We start from the raw sequence: 16,775 nt of genomic DNA, 5'->3' as shown, positions 1-16,775 counted from the left end.
GGAAAATGGAATCACATTGTCCCACATAATCTTTTCTTTTTTTTTTTTTTACAGTGAAGTGAGAGAGTCAGGAGAGAGAAGCATCCCGAGGGGAATTTTTAATTGATAATCAGTAACAGAGAAGTTAAGTTGAATGGACCTCTCTCCCATCACTTAACTAGCACTTAAAGGTTCAAAAAGAGAATAAAACAGTTGATGGAAGTATCCTATAGAGGCTTTGGTGCAGATTTTTGCTAGAAGTCTTGGAGATGTGATCAAATCTTGAAAAACCAGAAAAACAGCATCCAGAAAAGAATGTTACCAAATATCAGAAGAGAGAACTAGGATGTCAAGTGTCACCTTATTTCCCAGCATCATTAGGACAGTGCTCCTGCAGGAGCAGGGAGTGCTGCCTAAAGCCTTTCCCACCAGTATAACTGCAATTCCAAATTCTCTCGCTCCTGAACCATGCTCTGTATTGCCTTCAGTTTGTCTCTGCTTTCTCTTTGCCTCTGATACGATACCCTTATCATACTCTGCCCTTAGTCCTTGCAGCACTCTGTTTCTGTACTCCTCTGTTTTCTTGTCTCTCTTCTCTTGCTTCCCTTGACAACTAGATTTGTTTGATCTCTGGCTTATTCAAAAGATGTCTTAAAAGAATAATAATACAAAATGACTATAAAGAAACAAAATTTAAAAATTGCTATGGAAAAATCAAAAGGGCCTGATTATTTCTGCCTGAGTTGGATAGCTGGGAGATGGCTACACAGAGGAGGTGATAAATAGTATTTGCCAGGCAGGATAGAAGCCTCTAAACAGAAGCAAAATTGAAAGAATATATTCAGAGACATGAAAGTGCATGGCATATTTGGGGTGGTTTATAGATGAGACTGGCAAGGTAGTGAGAAGCAGAACATAGATTGTCTTGTACTCGTACTAAGAAATTTGCATTTTATTCTTCGTATGGATTTTCAAGCAGGGAATGACTTGATTATACTTGTGTTTCAGAAAGATCATCTGGCAGCATCACTGAGGATAGATGATCTGGGTGGAGTTCTCTACAACCTCGGCTGTCTCCTTTGTCTCAATCCTGTCCTTAACTGGGACTGTATTCCATGGTTCTGTCCTTGTCCTTTGCTTGTCTCTACTGCTCTTTCAATGGCCATATCTACTCCCATGGTTTCAACCCTCATCTCTGTGTAATTTCTAGCTCTTCACAGTTGGCTGCTAACCCTCTGAGCCTGCATGCACACTAACTCCTGAAGCTCAGCATGTGTGTAACTGAGCTCCTCAAACTTCTCTAATAGTTCTTCCTCTTAACCCTTCATTTCCATTCTCCTAGTCTTCCAACTTCAAAATATCTAAGCTGTTACTTACCTTTTCCTTTTCTTTGCCCCTCATGTTTAATCCATTTCCAAGTTCTATCATTAGTCTTTTATGATATCTGACCTCTGTTCCTTCTCAGTGCCATGCCTCCATCCCACTCAAGAATCCCCTTGAAAGGTTTAGGAGGCGAAAGGGTGAGAAAGAAGAAAGGTAGACCAGGAAATTTAAAGTTTGGGGGGGTTGGATTTATTTCTGCACTCCCGGGCAGAGCTCACCGAATCCAAGATGGAGAGAGGTGAGTCGGCACGCGGGCTTCGGCACAGGCAGCTTTTAAGGATGGAGGTCAGGTGACGTTCGGAAGGGGCAGTTCATTAGTTCCAGAAGTCAGGTTGGGAGGGGTGACACAGCCTCCACAGCTCCAGTTGCAGTGCCCTTCCCTGTTCCCCCGACCTAACACCTCTCTCTCCTATTATAGAAACAGTGACCTCCTAATGGGTCTCCCAAGTCTCTGGTATTTCTTCCAGGTCAACCTATCCTGATAATTTCATAAAATCTGTTCTGATTATAGAGGGCCATCTTTCAAATATTGAGTATAGTCAAAATTACTCTTTAAAATCTCTTAAGATGCCATATTGAAGTCTGACAAACCACCTCTCAAAAAGCCCAATAACTACAAAGCACATTTTTTCCCTCCTATAAGGGAATACATGACATTTTCTTCTATTGAGCATTAGATAAGGTAGATGGCTTACATTTATATGCCATTTTGGGACATTCACTCCAGGGAAAGCAAACAAAAATTGAGCTTAAGTGAGAGGATATCAGACTCATAAGTCCTCTTCTTGTGTCCACTTTGGGTGTTTGCTGATGGGAAGGATGGTGGGTGACATCACCACATTGTTCCTCTCCCTTAAAAAAATAAAGGGATCTTGCTAAGCATATGTAATTAAATAGATTGGAATTAAACACAGGTGTGACACTCTGGCTGGTTGTGGCTGGGACATCTAGGCTGGGATCACATGCATGCATTTGCGGTTCTCCACCATGCAGGTGGCAACTGGGTAAGAGGAGGTTCCTGGGGCTGCCATCCTTGTGTGGTCACACTCAAGTAGAACTCAAAGGATTCTGAAAATTCTAAATTCAAACCTGGGCCTCCAGTTCACTATCTAGATTTATTTTTCCACTTGGGAGGATATCATGCATAATTTTTAAGTTTATTACCTTGATTTGTAACCTTTAGATACTTAGATATATGGTATATGATCCTCTATTTGTGCTCTTGCTCTGGCCCCACACATTAGGGTGGACCTGCTATGTTTATGGCACATTTTCCCGAATAAGGAGGAGGAACAGCAGTGGGGGTATTATGTCTTGAGTCATAAAGACACGTTCAAATCCTAAACCCTGATCCTGTGAATGAACTCATGTGCAAATAGGATCTTTGAAGGTCCTATTAAGGTGAGGCCAAACTGAATCAGGGTGGGCCTTAATTCAATATGACTGGCATCCTTATAAGCCAAGGAAATTGGGGCATGGGAACAGGAGTGAAGAGGAGGCAGAGACTGAGTTATGGATTGCCAGCAAGTCACCACCTGAACACATGACTCTACCAGCACTTGATTTCAGACTTGTCCCTTCCAGAGCTGAAATAATAAATTGCTGTTGTTCAAGCCAACCTTTGTGTAGTACTTTGTCACAGAAACCCTACCAAACTAAGACAGGGGTCTTTATCCCACAGCCACACTGCAACATCTTCAAATGGGATATTGAACACTGTTGTGGGAAGACCTGTGGCCATTCTCACTGTTTCTCTCCACATCTTCTGGGCTCCTTCTGTCTTCCTCTCCCAAAGCCTCTCATGCTGCAAGGAAACCCCAAATTTCCTTACTTTATTAGAGAATGTATAGTTTTGTGTGACACTCTTTGTTCCAGACTCTTGCTACTCAAAATGGGATTCACAAATAAGCATCAATACAATCACTAGGGACTCGGTGGAAGTACAGAGTCTCAGCTGCCTCACTCCCCACCTTCAACCCCCACTGCACTTGCCTGAATCAGAATCTGCATTTTAACAGTATCCCTGGGTTATTTTTATGCACATTAAAGTTTTAGAAGTACAGATCTAGGCCAACCGTTCTCGACTGTCTGCCCAAGAGACATTTGGCAATATCCAGGACATTTTTGTTGTCACAACTGGGGAGGGGGTGCTATTGGCATCTCTCAGGTAGAGGTCAGGGATGCTTCTAAATATCCTACAATGCACAACATAACCCTGACTAAAGAATTACACAGTCTCAATTGTTAATAGTGCCACTATTGAGAAATGCAGGTGGTTGCTATAAAAATTATCACAAACTTGTTGGATTAAAACAACAGCAATCTATCCTCTCACAGTTCTGGAGACTAGACATCTGAAATCAGTTTCATTGGGCCAAAATCAAGGTGTCAGCAGAGCTGCAATCCCTTCTGGAAGCTCTGGGGGAAAATCCATTCCTTGCCTCTTCTGGTGACTGCTGGCATTCCTTGGGCGTGTGGACAAAGTACTCCAATCTGTTTCTGTGATCGCATTGCCTTCTCCTCTTCTGCCTATGTCAAATCTCCTTCTAGGAAGGACACGTGATTGTCTTTAGGGTCCACCTAAATCTCCCCGTCCCAAGATCCTTATCCACATCTGCAAAGACTTTGCCATGTCAGGGAACACTCACAGGTTCCAGGGATTATGACATGGCTATTTTCTGGGGGCACATTTCTCAGCCTGCCACACCTGATCTAGACTAAATGCTCTTTCATCCCAAAGAACTCTATAAATGTGTATTACCAAAAAAGGGCCGTCTTCCTGAGAAAGGCAGAAGTTACTCTGGACAATTAGCATTGTTAATAGCAATTTTTTTTGTCTCCTGCTATGTATATAATACAAAATTACTTAATGTTTAATTGCTGATTATGTGTAATTTCTTTTCAATGGTTTTCTGAGTAATCACTCTCTTTTAAAGAAAAGCAAACTCAGGTGAAAATGGGTGTCTCACTTTGGAAACCTAGGTTATCACATCTAAAAGATTCACCATTTCTCTACGAACATCCCAAACCAGCACCATTAGCCACTTGGTAGGGTCTACCATAAAACATAAAACAGGAAAAGCTTTTTTTTTTTCCTTTTAAATGCACAGAATCCCACTCTAACTGAGAGAAGGGGAAGGAATTAGGGAGGGGCATTAGTGGGTTAGCAAGGACAGAGCATGGGAGGTAAGCACAGGTGAGCCAAAGACACAAGAAAGGAAGGCTGGTGGGTGGGAGTGTAGGAAGGATGGAGCAGAAAAAGGAAAGTGGTGGGTTGCGGGGGCCCAGCCCTGCTGCCTTGCCGGCCTCATCCCCCAGCTTCCCCTCCCCCCATGCTCGGCTGGCCCTGCTTCCTTCTTCCATGCTGCTACTCCAGAGATGGTGGTCACTCTGCCTTCAGTGTTTCCTCATTGTCCTTGCTGGACTCTCCCCACCACAGCCCTTTATGAACTTCTCGCTGTTTTTTCAAGATTCTGTCTGAGGGTCATCCCCTCTGTTGACCCCCTATGAAGCCCTTTTCCCATCTCCTTCCACCCATAGGTTGGACTGGGTTTCCTCTGTTCACCCATCTTACCTACATCTATAAGGGCCCACCTTAGAGCTCTTGTTATAGTCCTATCTTCCCCCATTAGACTGGAAGCCCTGGTAGGACTTACTAAGAGAACTCTTTCTTAGTGTAGCAGCAATAAATATTCCTTGGAACCCTAAGGAACACATTTCTGGAAATGCTGCAAGAGTCACCATCAATGTTATAGGAATTCTTGAGGCAGGGAAGATAGAAGGCTGGAGCTTGGGCCTTTGGGAAGTACAAGAAAACACAGAAGGAATCGTGAGAAAAGCAGAAACAAATCCAGAACAGCACCACAGCAACGAAAGCCTGAGAGAAGAGAATTTCCGAAGGAGGCCCAAGAAAAGCACCGTCTGTCACATTCAGCAGAGGGGCTCAGGAGAGAGGACCAAAATGAAGCCCGCTCTGCTTGGCCATTAGGAGAAAGACTATACATCCAAATGCATTGAGGGGAGGGTATCGGCTTAAAGGGCTGGAGGCATGAGAAGATGAGATATGAGAATATAGAAGTGGTGAGAAAATGAAGAAAATAATGGAACAGAAAGAAGTTCAGTTCACTTTTTCTTCCCCCAAGGAATTAAACACTTTAGTAGCATTTGCTGATGGCAATAGCAAGGAACACCTTTGGCTGTGAGCAGATCTGTTACTGGATGAGGCTGTGTAGACTCCCCCAGGCACTGGGACCAGGAATCAGTTATTCATGGGTAGAGGTGTCTCATCAGCCTCAGGATTGAGGTCATCCCCAAAGACGCGGCTGAGCTGAGGGTTGTTGTCCACTGCCCTCTCCACGTGTTCTGGTGTGATGCGTCTTTTCTGGTTGTTGCAGGCCTCATTGCCTGCCAGCTCCAGGATGTTGGCCGTCAGGTACTCAAGAACGCCAGCAAGGAAAACCGGTGTGGATGGGCTCAGGCGATGGGCATAGTGGCTCTCCCGCAGAATGCGGTCCACACGACTCACGGGGAACTGAAGCTCTGCTCTTGAGGAGCGGGAGAGAGATGGCCTTCTCCGTCTGTAGGTGCTCTGCCGGCTCATTTTCCCGTTCATGGTGTTGGCTGGATTTGGTTTGGTTGGGCCCAGCTTGATCGTCCTGCTGGCCTGAGCCTTTAAACATAAAGGACTCAGCCTAGCCCACTTTATCCCCGTGCTCAGCCCCTCATTGGTCAGGAAGCAGCCTTTGTGACATACAGACTTTGTGATGTCATTGATGTCCACTTGGCCTGATCAGGCCAGGGCTTTGAAGTGGCAGGAGCCTGGTCAGCCTCATATCTGGGCTCTGTCTTTGAGGAAACTCCTACTTTCTACTTGGTTTTCAGATGGTAGAAATAAATGTGTGTTTCAACGGAAATTTTCCCTTGGGTTGAAGATACAACTCCAGGTTATCTGATTCTAGCCTTACATTGTCTCGAGCTCCTTTAAGTTGTAGGTCACCGATAGGCATGCACGGGGTCATGTTCATTAGAGTTTCTCCCCTCTTACCCTCTCATGCTGTCAGAAAACCAGTTTTGCTTTCATTTACATATGCATGCCAAAATTCCTTATCAATATTCCCTTTCTAGTTTTTTGAATTCTCTTTTGAAGTGTTTAGAATATCTGCTGATATTCTTGTGAATTAAATAAAAGCTTTTAACATGTTCACTTCACAAATATATGAGTGCCACAATTTTATCCTGCTTAAAAATATCCTTTAAAGATCTGAAAGCAGGGATGCAAACAGACATTTCCACACTAATGTTCATGGTGGCATTATTCACAGTTGCCAAAAGATGAGAAAAAACCCAAGTGTCCATCAACAAATGAATGGATAAATGAAATGTTGTATAAACATATGATGGGAAATGATTCATCAGTAAGAAGGAACAAAGTTGTGAAGCATGTGACAATATGGATGAACCTTGAGGGCATCATATTAAGTGAAATAAGTCAGATATAAAAGGGCAAATATCTCACTGATATGAACTAATTGTAACATGTAAACTCGTAGACATAAAATATATAATAGAGGTTCCCAGGATATACAATGAGGTTAAAGAATGGAAAGTCATTGCTTAATATGTGCAGAATGTTTAACTAAGTTGAACTTAAATGTTTGCAAATGGACAGAGATGGTAGTTGCATGCTATTGTAAGAGTAATAAACAGTGCTGAATATTGTAAAGTGCAGTGGAAAATGGAAGGTTGGAGTCATGGATGTCACCAGAAGGAAAGTTGGAGGTTAAAACATGGAATTGAGTAACACAGTGAATCTTGTGGTGGATAATGTCTATGATGAACTGTACAAATATTAAAAGTTCTTTCATGAACTAGAGCAAATGTACAGCACTTTTGTAAGAAACTAATAATAGAGGGAATTTATTAGGAAAATGTACCTATTGCAAACTATGGACTGTAGTTAACAATAATATTTTAATACTCTTTCATTAACAGTAAAAAATGTACTACACCAGTACTATGGGTCAATAATAGGGAGCACTAAGGGGTATGGGAGGATTTGGGTTTTCTCTTTTATTTGTATTTCTTTTCTGAAGTAATGAAATTATTCAAAAATTGATCATGGGGGTTATGATGGTTAGGTTTTGGTGCAACTTGAACAAGTGATGATACCCATTGCTGCAAGGATATTTCATGGCTGGTTGATAAACTGGAAGGCTGGTATATTAAATCATCAGTCAGTTGATTGCATCTGTGGCTGATTACATCTGTGACGATCAATTAAGGTGATTATTCAATCTGTTGAAGACTTTTAAGGAAGAAGAGAGACTCTTTCACTGCTTCTTCAAGTTCGTCCAGACCCTTCATCAGAGCTGCCAGCTTCACAGCCTACCCTGTGGATTTTGGACTCTTCCATTCCCATAGTTGTGTGAGTCCCCTTTATAAATCTCATATTTACAGATAAATCTCCTGTTGCTTCTGTTTCTCTAGAGAACTCTAATACAGGGTTGTCTGCACAACTATGTGTTGATACTATGAGCCAGTGATTATATACTTTGGACGATTGGTATGATGTGTGAATATAACTCAATAAAACTGCATTAAAAATATATTTTAACCATGTTTGAAGTCACAATTGGATGCTCAATGGATTCATTCATCAAAGTCAGGCAAACATGACTGACAGAAGTGTACCTCATGTATGGTAAAGCCTAGGCATATCTTCCTTGGCTCTCCTAAGTGAATCCAACACAACAGGACATTGTTGACTGTTTTTCTCATTTGGATATTTAAAAAATTTAAAAAAAATTTTTATTTTCAAATAATTTGAAACTTACTGGAACATTACAAAAGTAATACTCGAACAATACACAAACTCCAACTTGCCTCCACCCAGAAACCCAGGTTTACCATTTGTTGACTTGCTTTTTGCCATGAGGGCAGGGGAACACAGTAGCTTGCAGTTAAAAAAGAGAAAACTTTTCATCTCAAAGTACTTTCAAATTTATAGGACAGTTGAAAAAATAATACAAACCCCATGTAGAGAGCTCCAACATACCACTACCATCTAGATACTAGATCCACCAATTTTAACATTTTGCTGCATTTTTCCTATATCTATCTATCTATCCTATCTATCTATCTATCTATCTATCTATCTATCTATTTCTATCTATCTAATCTCCATCCATTCATCCATCTTCTGAACACTTGAGTGTAGGCTGTATGTATCAAGCTCCCTGAACACTTATTACTGCCATACTTTCCCTAAGAATAAGGATGTTCACTTATGTGACCACCTTCAGTACAATTACCAAGTTCAAGAAATTTAACATTAATATAAATATGTCCCAACAATGTCCCTTTGAGCCTTTTCTCCTCCCTTGCTATATCCCATCCAGAATCATGCTCTGCATTTAATTTTCATGCTTCTTTTCATTCATTCTTTTTTTTAATTGTGGGAACATATCTATGACATAAACTTGCCCATCTCAAACACTTCCAATCATACAATTCAGTGGGATTAATCACAGTAAGAATACTGTAGGAACTTCACCACCTTCCATTACTAAAATTTTCCCATCTCTTCAAACAGAAACCCTACACCTATGATTCATTAACTCCCCATTCCTCCTGCCATCTGTCCTTGGCAACCTATACTCCAATTTATGTCTCTATGAGCTTGTGTGTTCCCTGATATTTTCTTGGTAGTTACCATGGGGCTCAGTACATTCTAAAACTATAAGAATCTCATTTGCTTTTATACTAACTTAACTTTAACATAAAATATGTTCCAATACCCCTGTCCCTCCACCTTTAAGTAGTTCTTGTCACAAATCACATGTTTATATAAGTCTAAAACCACTGATTTCTCATTGCATTTAATGCATTGACTTTTAGATCCCACAGGAAGTAAAAAGTTGAGTTACAACCCAGAATACAATCATACTGGCATTTATAGTTCCCCATGTTGTTACCCTCACCAGAGATCTTTATTTTTTCCTGGGGCTTGGGCCTGTTGTCTAGTGTTCTTTCCTGTCAACCTGCAGATCTGTCTTTAGCATCTCTTGTAGGACCAGCCTAGCAGTGACAAACACCCCCAACTTTTATTTATCTGGAAATGTCTTAATATCTCCCTCATTATTGAAAGACAGTTTTGCCAGATATAGAATTCTTTGTTGGCAATCTTTTTGCTTTCAGCACTTTAAATATGTCATACCACTATCATCTTACCTCCATGGTTTCCAATGAAAAATGTGATCTTAATGAGGCTCCCTTGTATGTGGCATGTTACTAGTCTATGGCTTTCAGAATTCTTCTTACCTTTGGCGTTCAAAAGTTTGATTATAATGTGCTGTGATCTTGATCTATTTGGGTATAGAACTCCTTGTTGGAGTTCATTGAGTGACTTTGATGCGAATATCTGTGTTTCGTGTTAAATTTGGAAAGTTTTCAGCCATTATTTCTTTGGATATTCTTTCTGCTTTTTTCTCCCTGTCGTCCACTTCTGAGATTTCCCACAATGCGTGTATTGGTATGTTTAATGGTGTCCCACAGGTTTCTCAGACTCTATTCACTGTTTTTCATTCTTTCTTCTTTCTGTTCCTCAGACTGAATGATTTCAACTGTTTCAATTCTTCAGGTTCACCAATTCTTCCTTCTACCAGCTCTAATCTACTGTTGAACCCCTCTAGGGAATTTTAATTTCTGTTGTTGTGATCTTCAGCTCTGTTCAGTTCTTTTTCATAATTCTCATCTCTCTATTACTATTCTCGTTTTGTTCATTTATAGCTTTCCTGATTTCCTGTAGTTCTTTGTCCATGTTTTCCCTTTAGCTCTTTGAGCATGTTTAGGACCTTTTTTCCCTTTCAGTCTTTGTCTGATATATCTTAGGCCTGGTCCTCCTCACTGATGGTTTCTAATGCTTTAATCCACACCTTTGCCTGGGCCATTGCTTCCTAATTCTTTGTATATTTTATAACCTTTTGTTGAAACATGGGCATTTTTTTTCAGAGAGCATTTTACTAGGAGTCAGAACATATTTTAAGGTACAAAATAGGTCAATTTTTTCAAACAAAATCCTTCAAATAGTTATGTCCTACATTTAAAGCAAGTTCTTTCAAATTATACAGCAATTTAATATTTTTGAAATAGGAAAATACAACTTCTTAAACTCCAAAATTTCTCCCCAGAAAAACATTTTTCTAGTTCTAGAAAGTTCCTCTTTTAAATGAAATTTTATTGAGATGTATATTCACACACCATACAATCATCCAAATTGTACAATCAGTGGTTCACAATATCATCATATAGCTAGGCATTCATCATCACAATCAATTTTTTAACATTTTCATTATCCAAAAATATAGAAATAAGAATAAAAGTAAAAATAAAAGTGAAAAAGAACACCCGAATCATCCCAGACTCCCCCCCTCACCCATTACTGATTTATTTTTTTGTCTTTTTTCCCCTTGCTTATCTGTCCATATACGGACAGATAAGCATAAACGGAATGACAGTCAGAAGGTTTTCACAATCACACAGCCACTTCTTTAATGCTCTATAGTTATTTAATCATCTTCAAGAACCAAGGCTACAGCTAGAAGGGAGAATCTGTATGGTAGCCCATGACAGACTCTGGAATCTGTCCTGTAACTACTTGATGAAGAGTGCTTTGAAAACTATTGCATTTTTATTTCTTTGCTTTGTATATATGTTATACTATACAATAAAAAAGTTAAAAACAAAACAAAAAAACAAGGCTATTGGATTACAGTTCAACAGTTTTAGGTATTTCCCTCTAGCTTCTCCAATACACCAAAAACTGAAAAGGGATATCTATATACTGCATAAAATTAACATCCCGAATGACCTTTCGACTCTATTTGAAATCTCTCAGCCACTAAAACTTAATTTTGTTTCATTTCTCTTCCCCCTTTTGGTCAAGAGAGATTTCTCACTCCCACAATGCCAGGGCCAGACTTGTCCCCTAAAATAATGTCCCTCATTGCCAGGGAGATTTACACCCCTGGGAGTCATGTCCCGTGTAGAGGGAAAGGCAGTGAGTTCACCTGCAGAGTAGGCTTAGGAGAGAAGCCACATCTGAGCAACAAGAGGTTCTATGAACCCTCATAGACTTTTAGGCATAATTATAAAAAGGCTTAGCTTCTCCTTTGTAGAAATAAGATTCATAATAGCAAGCCTCAAGGTCAAGGGCCTGACCCCAGTGATTGCAAGAATACGAGGTCTTCCCCCAGGTGGGGAAGGTTAATATTTCTACCTTTTTCCCCAGGCCTTCAAGGGGCTTTGAAAATGCTTTTCAATTTTCCACCCAAATTACTTTGGGATATAGCAGGGCATCACACCAACCCATACAAATCAAACAAGATCTCACTTCCTATTCAAAGTTCCATATAATTATGATGTTTGAATAAGCTGAATATGCAAGTTAGATTAGATATTGTGCTACCGAAAATATAAATTTTACACCAAATAAACATCTCTTCCTTTGGTCTTACACAGAAATTGCAGTTTTAAAATACAGTTAATAACATCCTTTACCCTTTGGTCTGCTTTACTTTAGTCCTACTCAAATCAGCTTTATTCATAACTCTAATTGAAGTGTGATCACTTTTTCAGTGTTTTAACAGGTACTCTTTGAGGAATGCTGACTTTCAGAGCTTTGGAAATCTAACTCTGAGTCTCAGGGGTCAAATACCTCCCCAGAGTTCCAGGGAACAACCAGGTTATACACAAAGAGCTCAGCATCTCAGAATTTAGAAATAACAGTTACAACTTCAGAATACATGTGACTGCTGTAAGAGCTTACAATCTAAGGCCCTTACGATAGTCCTTCCCTTCTCTCACATTCAATTCTCAGAGTTTGCACATTATAGTTAGCCCATATTACTGAGGTGTAATAATATTTGTTTTTTCATTCCTGTCTTATTTCACTCAACATACTGTCCTCAACGTTTCTTCACCTAGTTGCATGCCTCCCAACTTCATTCATTCTTGAAGTGCTCAATAGCCCATTAAATACATACATCATAGTCCCTTCTTCCATTCTTCAATCCATGTAGCCTTTGACCATTGCCATCCTTTGCAAATCGTGGCTATTGCTGCCATAAACACCAGTGTGCAAATGTCCATTTGTGTCCCCGCTCTAAGTTCCTCCAGGTATATACCTTTCAATGGGTTTCAGGGAATTATGGCAACCCCACCCCTGGCCTCCTGTGGAACCCCCACTCTACCCTCCAAGGGGCTGCACCTCTCAGTTTCCCTCCCAACAGTGAATAGGTTCATCTCTCCGCATTTTCTCTAGCACTTGTTTCTCGCTGCTCATTTTTTAAACAGTTTTATTCACACATCATACAATCCAACTTAAGTAAATAGACATGCCTTTGCCATGGTAATCTGAAGGCATTTCCTTTTCTTCTGCAAAGAATCCATACCCCTCCCCCATGCCCCCTGATTATTGACTTTAATTTTGGCTAATGTCTTTGTTACATTCAGTGTAAACATATTACAATGTTACTATTAACTATAGACCCTGGTTTGCATTGATTGCATTCACCCCCACCCCCACTTCTGCCATCTCATTTTCAACACCTTCCAATGTGGACATTCATTTGTTCTCCCTCATGCAAAAAAATTCTCATGTTTGTACATTTAATTGCCACCATTGTCCATTGTAGGCATCACTAAGTTATACCTAGACAAGTTTCTTAATGCAGTAAAGCACACTTCCTTAAGAATCTGGTTTTGTTACTGATACACATTCAATATATTTAGAGTTTTAACCAATATGTTAAACTGCTCTCTTGATATAAGACTTGGTGTTGTTTTTAACTGCAATAGCGCATACCGCTCATCATAAAAGACACAAGTACCAGAACCAGCAACCTAAAACTCTAGTATACCGTCTTTCAACTTTTAACTAGTCATGCATCGTCCAGTGCAACAAAGTCAGTCCCTTAAGCAAAAGAATATAAAAGTCAAACTTATAGGTACCACTTAATACGTCCAGTCTTGACATTATAGTAGTGCAAATGTAATGTACTATATTATGAGGAAAAATTTGTGTTCTCTACAAGATATGAAAGACTTAAAAAATTAATTTTTTATAGGAAAAGCATGGGAACATTCTAGCATCTCTTAAAAGTTCATACAGTCATCTAGTTTTCCTTATTTTTGAAATAATCTAAACTAACTGACCCACAAATCAGATTTAAATATTAATTTAACTCAAATCACGAAAATTCCCTTTTAAGAAAATTTCACACATCAAATACATCTAACATGAGCAGCATAAGAACACTTGACCCCTTGCCTAGTGTTAGGCATGGTATCCTTAAGGATTCCACAGGAGACAGCCAGTCAAAGTAAAGAAAAAGATTTATTGAGGGAGAAGTTGAGTGAAGCCACCGACCCCGAGGTATCTGGGATTTTAAAAAGTGGCCTGGGCCCCCCTCTTAGGGGACTGCCTTTTAAAGAAAAAATCATGCCAACAATCTGCACTAACAAAGGGCCGGTTGAGTTAGGGGGTGATAAATTGTTGAGGCGTGGGCACACTATTCTGTTTTCATGTGCATCTGCAGGTATCAGGCAGAGTGAGGCACTGTTAGGTTCGGGTGTTATCAGCAGAAATGGATTATGACCGTATTTCTAGTTATGTGGGATGTGGTGGTAGTTAGATTCAGTTGTCAACTTGGCCAGGTGAAGGCACCTAGTTCTGTTGCTGTGGACATGAGCCAATGGTACGTGAACCTCATCTGTTGCTCATTACATCTGCAGTTGGCTAGGAGGCATGCCTGCTGCAATGAATGATGTTTGATTTAATTGGCTGGTGTTTAAATGAAAGAGCTCAATTTAGCACAATCCAAGCAGCTCAGCATACCTCATCTCAGCACTCACAGATCAGCCCAGGCCTTTGGAGATGCAGAAAGAAATCACCTTGGGGAAAGTTGTTGGAACCCAGAGGCCTGAAGAGAAGGCCAGCAGAGATCACCCTGCACCTTCCCATGTAAGAAAGAACCTCAGTTGAAAGTTAGCTGGCTTTCCTCTGAAGAACTAATGAAATAAATCCCCTTTTATTAAATCCAGTCCATCTCTGGTGTGTTGCATTCTGGGAGCTAGCAAACCAGAACAGATGTCTTCATTCGCCATCTGCAGGGTACAGCACCAGCCAGTATGGGTAGTGAATTCATATCTGGATTCCTGGACCTGTCAGGGAAGTTGAGGCGGCTGGGGTGGGGCGGGAATCTGTTCTGAGACCTAACACCCAGAAACAAATCAAACTGGACCCTTATGCACAGACCCCTTCCTTACTGAAAATAGCACCTGATGGCAACCCAAGAATCAATCTGAGAGTCTCAAGGGCTTTAGTGAACAAGTTTTGGTGTGTATCAGCAGGTACAATGGGCTATGTGGTGGCGCCAGGTGCTTCTACCCTCCCCTGAGAGGCACTAGCAGTGACCCAGGGGCAGTATCTCCTCACCCACTTATATGAGGAGCTGGGGAGGCCCTCCTAAGAAGGCTCAATTCCGAAGGTCGTTATACAGCAGCAGATGGTACAGCTATCACCTGAAGTGATAGACACAGCACATGACCTTTGGAGACTAGAAAATTTCTGATGTGGCTATTAGGAGAGAATCTAGCTCCTCTGGATGGAGGAAAGTTTGCCTTTCAGCTTTCAGTTGCAAGCTTTCAGTCAGTTTACATTTCAGCTGAACTGCAAAGATGGCATCATTTTTCTTTCTGGCCACAGAAGGAAGAGTTTCCAGAAACATTACTTAGATCACATCAGAGTCCATTTTGCTTATTACTACACTTGCCATCATTTCTCACCTCACTAAATTTGCAGCTCCTATAACCTGGAAGCCCAGTTTGAACTGTAGCCACATGGTGAGTTGTCTGTAAAGCATGGGGAATATTAAACATGTTAGGAATAAAACAGCAGTGGTCACCTCCTAGCTCTAAAACAACCAACTCTGAGATGCTGAGCTTTTGTGTATAACCCAGTCATTCCCTGGAACTTTGGGTATCTGTGTGTCGCCTGAGACTCAGAGCTAGAGTTCTGCAGCTCTGAAAGTCAACATTACCCCATGGAGCAATTGTTAGAAAAGCTGAAAAAGAGGTCAAACTTCAATAGAGACATGAATGAAGTTGCTCTGGTTAGGACTAAGGTAAGTCAGAATACAGAATAAAAGATGATATTGACTGTATTTTAAAGCAACTTTTGTGTGAGATCAAAGGAAGAGGTGTTTACTTAGTATAAAATTTATATTTTCTGTAGTACACTAAAAAATTAACCTGTATGGCCAGTTTATTTGAATGCCATAATTACATGGAATCTTGAATAGGGAATGAGCTCTTGTTATTTTGTACAGGTTAATGTAATACCCTGATACATCCCAGAGTAATTTTGGCAGAAAATAAAAAAAGTACTTGCAAAGTCCTCTTGAGGAACTCAGGAAAAATGTGGAAATATTAAACTTCCCTACCTGGGGAAGACCTGAGATTTTCGCAAGCATTGAAGACTAACAATTTAATAAACCAAGCCCTTGATCTCAGAATTTAGGATTAACCGTTATAATTCAGGAATAGATGTGACTGCTGTAAGAGCTTACAATCCAGGAACTTTTACAATGATCTTCATTGAACATTCTGTACTCCTTAATCTCTGGTCCAGTCTATTCCCTGATAACCTATGCTCTCGAATTTGATTTTCAGAGTTTGTTGGTCCATATTAGCGAGGCCTTGCAATATTTTTCTTTTAGTTTCTGGCTTATTTTACTCAACATAACATCCTCCAGGTTCATTCATCTTGCATGCCTCACAACCTCAGTTCACTTTTGAGAGATGAAAAGAAACAGATAGGAGGTAGGAATGTTCCAGAGTGCATTTGAATGACAAAGGGATCACAGTGCCAAGTGGTTTTTTCAACAAAGCGGCCTCATTGCTTTGTTTTTCAGGATGCAGAGAAAGAAGCTGGGCAGAGGGAGAGAATCGCCTGGAGGCCCACGGGCCTGGCTCCTCACAAGACACAAACTCTTGCCTCCCCACCCCCACCTCATCCCCTCTCCCGCATCAGACTGAAATGTTCACAGCCTGCATCTGGCCTGCTGGGCCCTGCACCCTGAGGTTCCTCTCAGCTAAGCCACGGGAAACCCTCCCAAGGCCTTCCTCCCTTCTCAGCCTTCCTGAGATAATTAAAGGATAATTAAGGCGTTCCTCTTGGGGGAAGGCAGGACAAGAGGCTGAGCTACCTTGATTAGGTGCCATCTGACAGATGACCTTCCTACGCCCGAGGTGCTAAGGCTGTAAGAACCCTGGGGCATATCCCCCCATATCAAACCAAGGGCTGCAACCAGCTTGGCCACTGCACAGCGTTTAGAAGCCTGGGTCCCTTCCCA

General features: G+C 40.8%; 2 protein-coding genes across 4 annotated transcripts in view; one reads left to right on the top strand and one right to left on the bottom strand.

Annotated features, from left to right (window-relative positions):
* TTC13 (tetratricopeptide repeat domain 13) overlaps positions 1-16,517 on the top strand; it is a 131,796-nt gene extending 115,279 nt beyond the window's left edge. The window contains exon 23 of one of the 3 annotated variants that reach the window (XM_077168303.1): positions 16,335-16,517. In XM_077168303.1, the coding sequence (XP_077024418.1) occupies positions 16,335-16,458 (124 nt within the window). In that variant the 3' untranslated portion in view covers positions 16,459-16,517. Of the gene's footprint in view, positions 1-54; positions 8,221-16,334 lie in introns of those variants that run through there. The other 2 variants (XM_077168307.1, XM_077168306.1) reach the window with 2 other exon arrangements.
* Positions 5,479-6,088, bottom strand: LOC143690745 (histone H2A-Bbd type 1-like). The gene has a single exon (XM_077168313.1). The coding sequence runs from the start codon at positions 5,972-5,974 to the stop codon at positions 5,621-5,623; it is 354 nt and encodes a 117-aa protein (XP_077024428.1). The 5' UTR covers positions 5,975-6,088; the 3' UTR covers positions 5,479-5,620.
* Positions 16,518-16,775: the final 258 nt, after the last annotated feature.

The sequence above is a fragment of the Tamandua tetradactyla genome, chromosome 7 (genome assembly GCF_023851605.1).
Source record: "Tamandua tetradactyla isolate mTamTet1 chromosome 7, mTamTet1.pri, whole genome shotgun sequence".
NCBI lineage: Eukaryota > Metazoa > Chordata > Mammalia > Pilosa > Myrmecophagidae > Tamandua > Tamandua tetradactyla.
This window is presented reverse-complemented; position numbering and strand designations above follow the sequence as displayed.